The sequence below is a fragment of the Empidonax traillii genome, unplaced genomic scaffold (genome assembly GCF_003031625.1).
Source record: "Empidonax traillii isolate 1590-97213 ecotype Southwest subspecies unplaced genomic scaffold, ASM303162v1 scaffold527:size1067160, whole genome shotgun sequence".
Classification (NCBI taxonomy): Eukaryota; Metazoa; Chordata; class Aves; order Passeriformes; family Tyrannidae; genus Empidonax; species Empidonax traillii.
The window spans coordinates 1,028,677-1,041,662 of record NW_020955720.1 but is presented as its reverse complement, the minus strand read 5'-3'; the positions used below and the strand labels follow the sequence as shown (position 1 = coordinate 1,041,662).

The following is a 12,986-nucleotide window of genomic DNA, read 5'->3' as shown; positions in this document are numbered from 1 at the left end:
ATAGATCCCTTTCCCCTGACGTTACTTCTTCTGTCCATAAAAGCACTGCTCAGTTTGGGGTTTTATTTTCCACTTGCACATTTCTTTGGTACCAAATATTAATGATAAAACACAAAAAGATACTTCGAATTACATCTAAGTTGTATACAGTAATCACACTGACATAATTTAAGATCACAAACCAGAGCAGGAACAGAAAAAGACAAAATGCATCATATACTCTACCTGTTTAATTATTTTTTCCACACAACTATAGATTTCATATGCTCCTTCCTCCACACCTCCAACGTGGTCAATAATCTGAAAAAGTAAATGGCAAAGCATGATGCAAATCTGAATCCAACTGAGAACAGTATTTAGGACTTCACACAAAAAGGTTCTGGAACACATTTAAATTCCACTCTGTTGCCTTCCTTATGTAAGATTCATTTTGCCCAAGATCTTTAAGTTGGGCACCTAGTTTCAGCTGTTCTCAACAGTTCTCCCTGTAGAGGCAAAAAAAATGGCAACTGATCTATTTTCAGACAGGAGGAATCTCTCTGGAGGTACACTTCTTTCTCTTCAGTGGTTGCAGAGGCATTCAGATAAATAACTCTGCCATTTAAATGCCTAAACACAGGTTAGAAATTCTATCCTTATAACAAATATATATTTTTTTTAGTGAAGAAAGTAGTTGCTTTTTTTCTCCCCTGCTAATGAAAATTTTGTAACACTCATAAATTACAGCTTCATTGATCTGCTTGCATAATGAGCATCCAGAGCAATGAGTGTAATGCCATTTCTCCTAAAATCTGGGCCTACTAGCACTCAGTGTGGTTAAGAACAATTTTTAAATGCCATACCTTTGCTTTGTTCACGTAAGAAATTTGCTCGATTAACTGTTGCACCGAGACTGAACTGACTCTGTCATCCTCCTTTCTGAGGTAAATTAACCGGGGTTTTTCTTCTGGATTTCTCAAGAAGGCTTCTTCACAGTCCTCCAACAAACAACTAGATTGGAAATCAGCATTCTTGTGCTATATTACACTGCTGTAGTAAACAGTTCAATCAACACAAGCTCCGAGGATGGGTTTCACTGCAAAATCTAATTCAAAAGTCGTATCTATTTACAGCTAAAGGCAAGCAAATACTTCAAAAGAGAATTTAAGAAAAACTCTGAAGCAAGGAAAAGCTAAGGGAAAATTTATGCTAATTGTACCAAAACCATTAAACCTATTTATTAATTTTTATGATTATTGATTTGTAAATTAAAAGTTGATATTCCTGTCATACCATATCCAGAGTGAAAGGTGCATGCCTTGCCTGAAGAGAATATGGTTTCGCATATGATTAATGAGCATCTCTGTCATCAGTTTTCTGAAGAGTCTGCTCTATTCATTTATCTTTATAGGAAAAATCCTTTAGTATTTGTCAGATATAGGACAGTCTCACAATTTATAGCAGTTAGAGGAGAACTACACACCTCCAAACTCAAAAGTACTTTGTATTTGAATATGTGAATGATATCCATACATATCATTCACGTTCTTGTTCCACAGAAGGAACTATATGACTTGGGGTTGCTGACAATAGCAAATGGGATCTCTCAAATATTTTGCTCCATATACAAGCACTACAATTTTCATCAGTTTCTCTAAGAGCAATTCTCTAAATTAATACTATTGGCAGGAACACTCTTTCATTTGTTTTTTTTCCTTGCTTATTTTATCCTTAAACACTTGAGCCCCACATACATAAAACTGGGTTATTTGGCAATAGCAACCCCTCAGAGCCAACATATCCTCAGCAGCTGACATAATCTTCCTAAGAGTATAAATGTATGGCAGCTCTAGTCCAATTCCTCTATAAAAACAAATCATAATCATCTGTGGCACCTGGCTGTTTCCTAAAGCACTTTATTGTTGTAAATCTGCTAGTATCTTAAACTAGCCTTTAATTCTCTGTGGACCAATTTTTTTATTTACAGAAACAGGGTTAATACAAGAGCTCTAATAACACAACAGTATTTGAAATCCCTAGAGTTCAAAACCTACCTCTAAAATTAAATTTAATGCATACTGGTATTTTCAGATTTTTGCATTCATACAGATGTTTTGGAATGATCACTCTGTGATTCTTAATATTATCTTTTCTAGTCCTTTTTTCTCTCTTCTTCAGCAAAAGGACACCCCTCTCTCCTGCAAACATCAAAACTACACTCCACCCAAAATTTTCAAATGTATAACAGTAACACTCCTAACACAATTCTGAAAGTATCCCTAGTTGGATGTTTTTCATTTAGTAAACCATGTTTATTCTTCTAGAAGGTTAGGAAATTACTCACTGAGCAAACAGAACACATTGCATCACTATTTGTCATAAAACATCACGACTTCAGTAAATCAAGCTGTCAAAAGCTAGCGTAAGGTGACAAACAGGAGCGCCATGAAATGAGTCCCAAAGCAGGAACTTATAGGTGATAGAATAAACCCAAAATACTACAGACAGGTGTAAGGCTAGATAAGCAAATGAAAACCACTGAGGACATTTGCACCAGCAGTCTTGAATTCCTAAGACACAGTCATATGCACAACAGAGAGCTGCTCCTGGAAAGCAAAACATTTCTCTATATTATGAAGACATTTTTCTTTAAGAGAATCTGTAGCTACAAGAAAAAGGAAATGCTAAAAAGCTGATAAATCCTTTCAAGTGTCTGTACTAGCAAACCTAAAGTTTGAAGGAGCATCACTTTGAAGATATTAGCTTAGGAAATGTACTGAGCAAAACATCACATACATTTTAATAAGCTATGCACTCTGCATAAATTACCAGTTTACATTTGTTTTACCAGTCTGGAAAATCCTCACCTTGGCAAAGTTAAATGCAGGAGCAAAATGACTATCGAACTTTTTTCAATTTCCCATTTTCTTACATCCTGAAGAGGCCTTTCATTTTCTGATGAAAAATGAACAACTTGAAAGAAGTACCCCATTGTTTCACAGACTCTTTGAAGTTTTGGAGAGTAGTTCTGTAAGCAAATTTGAATAATAGTGCTTTATTACTAAACGTGCATAGTACTAAAGACCTACTAACCAATTCTCCGTTTCTCTTCTCTAGACAGTTTCTCCCCCTGAAGTCCTTGACAATATTTCACTGGGTTTTTCTAAATCAGACTACATCTACTAAAACTTTCAAGAAATACTAGACCAATTTCTGAATCAGTATCACATTGGAAACAAAACAGCATAAAAGTGAGCAGAAGTTTATGAGGTACTCACTCTAATAAGGATGTTCACTTCTGGTTGAGTCTCATCAGTACTAATAATGTAACATCTTACTGTGTTACTCCATAGAGAATGGGAAAACAGAGGAGTAACCTGTAATAAACTGGCAACAGCAGCATCCCAATCATCTGTCAATGAAAAAAAAAAAAACCAAAATGAAATCTAGAGGTCTTCACATCTCATTGAATTGCATAAAAGACAAGTCATCATCTGTTAATAATATGAATACTACATTTTATCTAAAACAGTTGTAACATTTCAGTCAATTATTTAAACTTCATAATTTTTAGAGAACCCATATAATCTGATAATGTCATACAATTTGATAATGTGGCAAAACAAGAGTGTTAAATATATTTACGTTATCATTACAATATTTCCTTTAAAAAGAATTGATGACATGTTTCCACAAAATCAAACTGATAGCTGTAAAGTAAGTAATAATATGCTGGAGTAATAAATTCACTCATAACCAAACATTTTTTTTCCTCCAGATCTACATGCATTTCAATTATACCATGAGAATAAATGATAGGAAAACGCTATGGGAACTTCCTTTTCTAGAGAAAAAGTGCATTGCTTTCTATGGCAGTATATGTTTATTCCCTATAGAAGCAATGACTTTTATAACCTTCCTTGTTTTGTGCCTGGCCATTCTTTCAAGACAGGAATAGGTTCTCCTTTCAGTACCACAAGGTACTGTCCACCACAGGGCAGACCATCCCCTCCCACTTTGCAGGTACAGACTTCTGAATCAGAGCCTAAAGGATTGAAGAAAAAAGGGAGAACCAGCCAGTGAAGTCAACTATATGCAGGAGAGGCTGAAGAGCCAGGAAAACACTGAAGGAAAACAAAGTACCGGAAGCCAATTTTTACAAGAGATGCTTGGGAAAGTTCAAAAGCAACAATTATTGACAAGAAAGTATCTAGCACTGATTTACATAAAAAACCATACATCCTGGTCTTGCAATTAGATTTCCATAAATGGCCCCCTAGGCAGAGTCAAACCCCATGGAAATCCAATGAAAAAAACAATACAAATGTCACATTAATACTCAGAAAGTATAGAATCTGAATACAAACAGAAAATAAAACACCAGCAGATACTGCAAGAAAGGTCACCATCTTCCCTCGTCAGCTTAAGCAACAAAATGGTACTTGGTTTACTCACAATAAAGCACCAGTCACTGACGTTTGCCAAAATCACTGCTGCACATACCATAATCACCATATATATATTAAACTTAGGCCATACAGCTACATTTCCTTTTATTTTCACAAGGCAGATTTCCAAACAACCCTTCAGCCAAATTACCCAAGAACGGACAGAAAGGCAGCTAAGAAAGAACAGAATTACTTAAGATGCATAGAAAAATTACGTAGACCACTATAATCCCAGCAAAACAAACTATCATTACTTACCTCTGTTTATATTTGCAAATGGTCCCTCCACATCTATGGAGCTATGGGCAAATTCAGGCCCTCTGAAAGACTGCTGAAGTTGCATCATACTACCCATGGATGGCTCACTTCCCAACGCTCCTCCATTCCAGTATTCAGATTGTGCCCCAGTAGCTAAGAATTGGAAAACAAAAAAACCACCTCTCTTCATTGTCACTAAACAAGGTAAATTATCAGTCCATAATAGTCCAGCTGAAACCTACAGCCACATGCCAGTGACTAATTTTTTTCTCCTTCAGCAGATTTGCTCCCACCTTTGTGTTCTGTGGTTCTAAATGGGCGCTTGTCCAAAGGTAATGCAAATCCATGATGCTAAAGGATGAGGTTAGTTGCTAATATTTGCTATGACACAGATTGCTCACATCTGTTGGTTCAAATACTGGCTTGCATTACAAATCAGGAAAACAGTTCACAGTATTGCTGCGTTCATTTGTGCCCACAACAAAACTTTTGTTCAGGAATTGTTCCAGCACTGAAAAAGCATAAAGGGGCAGTAGGTCAGGACTGAAATTTGGGCTGTCTGAGAGAGCTTTGACAGCATCTCTTCATAAGATTGTTTGGATTACACTTCTGCCCACCAATATACAACATTCAAGACACTAAATAAATCTTCCATGGAGAAAATCAGGAAATTGAAAAAGACTTAAAAAGAGGTAAGAAGTGAAGTATGAACTGAAAAGTTATTTTAATACAAAAGGAGAAAGAAAAAATATATAAAGGAAAACTCCTTGCTATAGCATTAAAGTTCATCAAATCATAGAATCATAGAATGGGTTACGTTGGAAGGGACCTTAAAGATCATCTAGTTCCAATTCCCCCCTGCTGTGGGCAGGGACACCTGTCACTAGACCAGGTTGCTCAGTACCAGACCCAGCAGGTCATCAAAAACTTCCAGGGTTGGGGCATCCACAGTTTCTTTGGGCAACCTGTTCCAGTGTTTCACCAACCTTAGAGTAAAGAATTTCTTCCCAATATCTAATTTAAACCTACTCTCTTTCAGTTTGATGCCTTTCTACCTTGTGCTGTCACTGCTCTTGTAAGGAGTCTCTCTCCATTTCTCTTGGAGGCTTCCTTCAGGTACTGGAAGGCTGCAATTATGTCACCCCTAAGCCTTCTCTTCTGCAGGCTCAACAAACCCAATTCTCTCAGCCTTTCCTCATAGGAGAGGTGCTCCACCACTCTGATCACCTCGGTGGTTCCCTCTGGTCTTGCTCCAACAGGTCCATGTCCTCCTTGTGCTGGAGATCCCAGAGCTGGATGCAGCACTCCAGGTGGGGTCTCACCAGAGTGGAGGAGCAGAATCACCCCCCTTGACCTGCTGGCCACACTGCTTTTGATGCAATCCATGATACTGCACAGTAACTATGCAAAAAAACATCACTGTATTTTGAAACATTTCCACTTCTAAATAATCCTGCCAAGAAGTGATGGTTGACATATCTCAATAAGCAAAATAAAGGTTAAGCAACAGCATTTGCACACAGCTTTTCCTCAGTAACCCTTTACAGTGCAAGAAGTAATGGCCATCTGAGGAGTGTTAAGTCTGCTACAATTACTGCTCTATTCTGAATCAAAGTCAGTGGGCTGATCACACACCCATCTGAACCCTTCCCATGTTATCAAATACTTCATATAACATAAACAAGATTTGGTATATACTTCTTCTTTGTAAATATCTAACTCTGGTACTCTGAAAAGTACAGCAGCTGAGCCTGGCAAAAGTCATCATCCAAAGTGTCTAAGGCTCCCTCTAGTTTCAGGTGTGATTTTTGGATCCTTTGGAGCATGATCTCTCAGATCTAGGATCAGAAAACTAAGAAAAGACTAGAAAACTCAAAATTGTTCATGGAACAATTTTTAAAAAACATTCAAGTTGCTGTGTCGAGACAGTAGTGGGTCTTCATCATCTCTCCATTTATAAGACCAGAAATGTGGGGTTCCCACAATCTAAAACAGTTTTGTAAAGTTCATTGCTTTTATCCTTTAAACTACTTTAAGTTGCTTTTCATCTGGATTAATGCAACTTTTTTTCAAAAGAACATAAATATTTGTCTTGTGCTTTACTGAGACTTCAGTCATGTTCCAACATAAAACACTGGGGATAAAATTCTCACCTGTAACATCTGTACAATTATCATCAGAATCAGACTCTTCAGGATCAAACACTTGGATTCCTTGGGCCTGGAGCCTCTGGAGTTTTGCTTCTAGCTCTCGTTTGGCCCTCAGTAAGTCCTGAATCTCATTTTCTTTAGTTTCTCTAAAAATCTACAAGCAGGAAATAATAAAAAAAGAAATTTAAAATTCAGTATCAGTCCCTGAACTCAAATTATGTACTTTGAATTGGAAAAATAAGTTTCTAGCATTCATTTAGCAGGTAAAAGCATGAAAATGTGAACACAGTGCCATCAGTAGTCTATAAATGAGCAGGAAAACATGAAATTATCTATTTTTAAAATTTTATCATTTTAAACCTTAGCATACCATTCTGAAAGTTAGAAGCCTTCATTATTATGTTCGTTAAAAATGGCAAATAACTCTCTTCACTTTTTAAAGTTTATTGTCCTCTAAAATCACTACATGTAATACTTTTTTTCAAAGGTTCCCTTTTATTCTTCTATGTAATTTTCTCCAATTACATATAAATTCGTATTTAGTTTTTATTGGTGCAGAAATTTAGATTTCCTATGAAAGAAAGTAATCGAGCATCTCCAGATGTCATGTTTGTAAAATATTAGTGTCATGTGGGGAAGAAAACACAAACCTAGACTTAAATTTAATGAAATTAAATATGTCTCAAGTTTCATTTTCTTAAATAAGGTCAAAACCACCCCTCTTTTTATATATCTGCCAAACATTTACACCAGTTACAATTAAGGATAAGAAGAATCTTGAAAACAGTATAAAAGTAGGACCTACTGCCATGTTTTGGGTGGTAGAAGTGTCATCTGCAGCAAAGGAACAGCAAAAGTATCGGGCCTTTCAAGTCATCCCTCCAGAAAGTTCAAATTGTCTTTAACTGGCTGTCATATTTTAACAGCCAAAATAGATGCACCAATACACACTTTAATGTAAGCTGAAGTTGCTAAACCTTACAATGGAATATATAAAATTTATTCAGAAATGATAGAACTCCGTGTTTATACATTCCTTCAGCATATGTCAGTTTGCAGCCCATGTTTTCTTGTGACTCCCAAAAATTAAAATACTCCCGTGTTCAAATAACACAAGAATTTAGTTTAATGTGCATCACTGCAAATTCTCCTTTTAATATTTAAAAATTTATTTTCTATTTTTTCTCCTCATAGTTTTAGAGAGGCTTTGGCAGGATTATCTTAAACAGAAATAGGCTATGACATTTCAAGGTTTTTTTAAGAAGGAGAGGTCCTCGTGAAAGCTACTGGAGAAGTGTTTGGGTAACATGAACAAGTGACATCTTTTTTTTTTTTTTTTTTTTTTTTTTTTTTTTTTTTTTTTTTTTTTTTTTTTTTTTTTTTTTTTTTTTGGGTCACTTTCCCTCAAAAAGAAAAGTCAAGACATACCTTGAATTGCCTTTTGACCTTGTCTCGATCATGTTCAAAAGTAGCAGCTCTCTCCATTGCTTGGTATTTAGCTTCTAAGGCACTTTCCTTCTCCCTAAGTATTTTCTGGTAAGTTTTCTGAAGGGCCTGGAAACATTTAATATACCATTTTTTTTCTGAGTTTTATCACCAATAAAAGGGTTTAGATTACTGTTCAGGTCTGACTACAATGTTATCCCAGCACCCTACACTTGCAGGGCACACAAAATCATAGAATATTTTGAGTTGGAAAGGACCCACAAGGATCCCACAAAGATCGAGTCCATCTCCTGGCCCTGCACAGGTCGCCGCAAGAACCACACCACGCGTCTGAGCATTATCCAATCGCATCTTGAACTCTGGCAGGCTTGGTACTGTGACCACTTCCCTGGGGAGCCTGTTCCAGTGCCCAGCCACTCTCTGGGGGAAGAACCCTTTTTTAATATCCAACCTAAACCTCCCCTGACACAACTTCAGGCCATTCCCACGGGTTCTATCGCTGGTCACCATAGCGACAGCAAGGCGCGGTCCCCGCTCCCAGACGCGCATCTTGACGGCATCCCTATGGCTCACCAGGATAGCACTGGGGCTCGCAACATTCCCTTAGCACCTTGCCTTCCCTCGCACCCGCCACCTCCCTGACACAGCTTTCCCGGGAAGCGGAACGAGCCCTCCGCATCCCCAGCTTTGCTGCTCAGTCCCCGCAGCCGAGGGGCAGCGGGCGCTACCTGCAGCTCGGCGCGCAGCCGCTTGTTCTCCCTGTCCAGCTTGGCCTCCTTCTTCACCATGGAGGCCACCTCGTTGTTCTTGCTGACGCGGAAGATCTCGTACTCCTTCCTCAGGCGCTCGTACTCGGCCACGCACTCCAGCTCCTGCACCGAGGCCGTGGACTTGAAGCTGGCGCCGATGAGCCCGCCGGGCCGGGAGCCGCCGACGCGCCTCAGGGACCCGCGCAGCAGCCGCGCCTTGGGCTTCACCTCCACCGGGATCTCGCAGGCCTCGCCGCCGCCGTACGTGTCCTCGATCACCTCCCCGACCGCGCCCGCCGGGCTCACCAGGGACGACGCCGTCCCCATGGCCCCGCTCCCGCCGCCGGGCGCGGCTCTAACCCCGGGCCGTGGGACCGGAGCCTCCGGCGGGACCTGGCGGCGGGGACGTGCCCGGGGCGGAGCGCTGCCGGCTTCGGGACATGGTCCGCTCCGTGCGCCGGCCGGACGGGGAAGGGAGACCGGGAGGAAGCGGCCCGGCGGGCCGCCTCTCTCCCTCCTTCCCTCCCTCTCCCGCTCCCGCCCCGTCCCACGGCAGCTCCCTGCTGGGGAACGCTGCTGGAGCAGCCCGGGAGGGGGAGCGCGAGCCGCCCCTCCAGGCCGGGGAAAAGCGGAGGGGCTGGCGGCGGGAATCCGCTCCTTTCAGGAAAAGGTTTGAGGTGTTTTGCTGTTGAAAACGAGAAAATGTGAGGTCCCGGCAAACTTTCCCGCTGGAACCATCTCAGCCTCGCCGGAGATGCTGCAGCCCCGCCGGGCGGCGCAGGCAGAAAAACAAACAAACAAACAAACAAACAAACAAACCACAAAAAACAAACACAGTAAGTGTCCGTTTTCTCCTCACCGCGTCTATTTCCCCTCAAGTGTCCCTTTCTCCCTTTCGTTAACCCAGCCCGGAGCCCTCAGTCTGTGCTGCACCGCAGGCTGGTCTACACACCTGTATCACCCGGTTCTCGGCCCAGCAGGGAGGCGCACACAGGTTGTGTCATCAGCTCTTGTATTGTAGAGACCTTGAGGGTGAATTATCTCTCACCACTCAGAAACTGTGACTTTCAGCTGGTACTCACCAAGGAAGACCTGAGTGAGCTGATAGTGGGTCCACCAAGAGGCGAGTGTTAGGTCAAGACACCCTGTCACACCCAAGTCCCGTGCCAGCACCTTGCCCTGCCTCTGGGCCTCGCATGAAACACTCGTGAATTCTCTGAACATCCTCCCTTTCTGGAATACAGCAATTGTGGATTAGCTGCCCCTTGAATTATCCCAATGCCATTTTTCCTCTCTGTCTCTCAAAAAAACCCTGTTTGGTTCCTTCATCCAGCCTAGGGATTTCAGCGGATCAAGATCCCTGTGGCTGAGGAGAATGTCCATTTGTTCCCAAGTATCAGAGGCTGCCCTACCTTTGGCATGAATAACAAAAATGTCACTACCTTAAAATAGATTTTACCTCACTTATTACCAGGGGAATAATTTCCTCTTAACAAAGAAAAAAAAAATCTTACAAATGCCTCTCCAATGAGACATCCCTGAGTTTCAAAATGTGTTGGAGGGGGAAATTACTTTTGTGTACAGTAGGAGAAATTAAAAAAAAAAAAAAAAAAAAAAAGTTGGTTTACTTCCCTGAGTAAAACCTTGGGTTTGGGGAATATGTGCTGTTTGCCCTGATTTTACCCCTTTGTTTTCATGCAGAAAAAATAATTTCTTGTATGAATATCATTTACTGATAAATCACATCTGTGATCTAGTCCACTTAAAACCTGCTTCAGTTAGAAAGACAGATACAGAATATGTGGCAATTGTGGGAGGAGGAAGGATGCTATTATGCTTTCTCTAATATTGACACTAACATGGCCTGCTCAGTATTAGATGATTCAGCAAATAGGCCTGTAACTCTGTAACAAAGCAAAGGCTCTTGGTTTCTTCATTTGCATGTTGGTATCAGGCTGTTTCTCCACTTTACTGCTGTTTGAGCTCTGGGGATAATTAAAAATACATTCATGCTGGTGCTTGAAGTGATTTATTCTCATATTCTGAGCTCGCAAATGTCAAAATCTCCAAGTTGTAAACCTCAGATAAAAACTATAGTATTGTAAGAGCTCCTGAATTCCTTCTAATAATCCACTTGACATTAACAAATAGATTGGAATAACTGAAAATGCTGTTTCTCTAATGATGCCGCTGGGTGCATTATGAAATTTTTATGGTTAGTAAAAACCATATTAACACAACCCTTTCTAAACAGAAAAATTACACTGCTTCCCTGTTGCTTCATGGGTTGGCTTTCCTAATGTTTAGAGATTAGAATAGCTTGCTTCAATGTCTAATTTGCAAACTAACAAAGATTGCTTTAGATCACCGATTAGGACAATTCAGAAAGGAATCCAACTGTTCATTGCACAAATGTTGGAAACAATGTCTCAGAATGTCTGAGGATAAACCTAAAGAGAGAAAGTCTTAACTTTCAGAAATGAATTTTCCCAGAAAATCATTCGCTGAAGAAAACACCATAGCAAGTTCTTTAAAAATTTCTATGTATCATTATGTTAATTTTTTAAGCTTCAGTTAGAGCATTCCAATCCTTCATGCCTTGAAGACATTGACATTGGATGACTTGTGCCATGAAGTTCTTCACCAGTCCGTGAAGACATTTGAGATACTTGAGCAGCTTCATGTTTACCATTTCTATTATTTACTTAATTTAAACAGTTCATTAAAACATTCCATGTGTGAGATATGCTGGATGCAACTAAGCACACACCAGTCACTCATTTACTACTCCAATCCAGTGAGATGGGGAAGAGAATTAGAGGAGCAGAAGTAAGAAAAACTTTTGGGCCGAAATAAAGACAATTACTGGAGGAAAGAGAGAGTGAAGGAAAAAAAAAAAGAAAAAAAGAAGAAGAAGAAAAGAAGTAAGTGGAACAACCAATCAAGAAGTGCTTCAGAGGTAGTCACCACCTCAGACCAGCAGACCAATGTCCAGCTAGTCTCTAGGGAACAGCTTCTTTGCAAAGGTGAGGCCCAAGCTCTATTACTGAGCATCATGTTATATGGCATAGAATATGCCTTTGCCTAATCCAGGTCAGCTGTCCTGGCTGTGTTCCCTCCCAACCTTTTTCACACCAGTCAGTTTTCACACTGGTGGGCAGAGTGAGTAGCAGAGAGGGACTTGAGGCTCTCCACTTCTTGTTAGGACTCTTCTGCAACAGCTAAAACATTGGTGTCTTATCAATTTGTGTCTTTAGTCACAAATCTAAAAGACAGCACCACACTGGCTGCTATGAAGAAAAGTAGATCTATCTCAGCCAGACATGGTACAGAGGTATCTGTCAGATGAGCACTTGCACTTTGTAATGCTTCTTCATCACTTAAGCTGTAACAGACCCAGGCTGCTTTCCATCCCTGAATCCACATAATGAGGAACACAGTACCTTGGTTGGTCCTCTGACAAATTTACTCTTCTATCTACCCCTTCAGCATCAGTATGCAGTCAGTACTCCTAATCCACAATGGAACACCTACTCTGCCAATGTTCTCCTACTACTGAGACTGTGATGGGTTTTTTTTTCAGTGTGTGCATTACTTAGAAGCCCATAGACTTTTGTGCTTTATGGTATAACCAATTTTATGCAAACATTCTGAATACTTTATTTGCTGTTACTTAAAATCTGCTGCCCTACAGTTTAAAAATATTTATATGGAGTCTGCGGGGATATTGCTTTTATTACTATATGATGTATTATTGAAGTTTCTTACTCTTTATTTCTCTATAGATCTAAGGATGTGTCCCACAGAGAAAAGTACAACTGCAAGAATTAGACCTCTGAAAGAAGATTGGGTTTTTAAAATGTATTATTAAGTTCAGCTGCAAGTTAGCAGGTATTAATTTTATAAAATAATATATCTGATATATTATTACCTATGCATTCCAGTAAAATTTGATG

At 40.0% G+C, this 12,986-nt stretch overlaps 1 protein-coding gene across 1 annotated transcript in view; it reads right to left on the bottom strand.

Moving 5' to 3' along the window:
* Positions 1-9,437, bottom strand: part of NPHP3 (nephrocystin 3) — a 26,544-nt gene extending 17,107 nt beyond the window's left edge. The window contains exons 1-8 of the mRNA XM_027897085.1: positions 9,010-9,437; positions 8,264-8,389; positions 6,839-6,989; positions 4,686-4,838; positions 3,258-3,391; positions 2,847-3,007; positions 843-990; positions 205-300 (exon numbers count right to left, since the gene is read on the bottom strand). Of these exons, the coding sequence (XP_027752886.1) occupies positions 205-300; positions 843-990; positions 2,847-3,007; positions 3,258-3,391; positions 4,686-4,838; positions 6,839-6,989; positions 8,264-8,389; positions 9,010-9,357 (1,317 nt within the window). The 5' untranslated portion in view covers positions 9,358-9,437. The remainder of the gene's footprint in view (positions 1-204; positions 301-842; positions 991-2,846; positions 3,008-3,257; positions 3,392-4,685; positions 4,839-6,838; positions 6,990-8,263; positions 8,390-9,009) is intronic.
* Between the last annotated feature and the right edge of the window lie 3,549 nt (positions 9,438-12,986).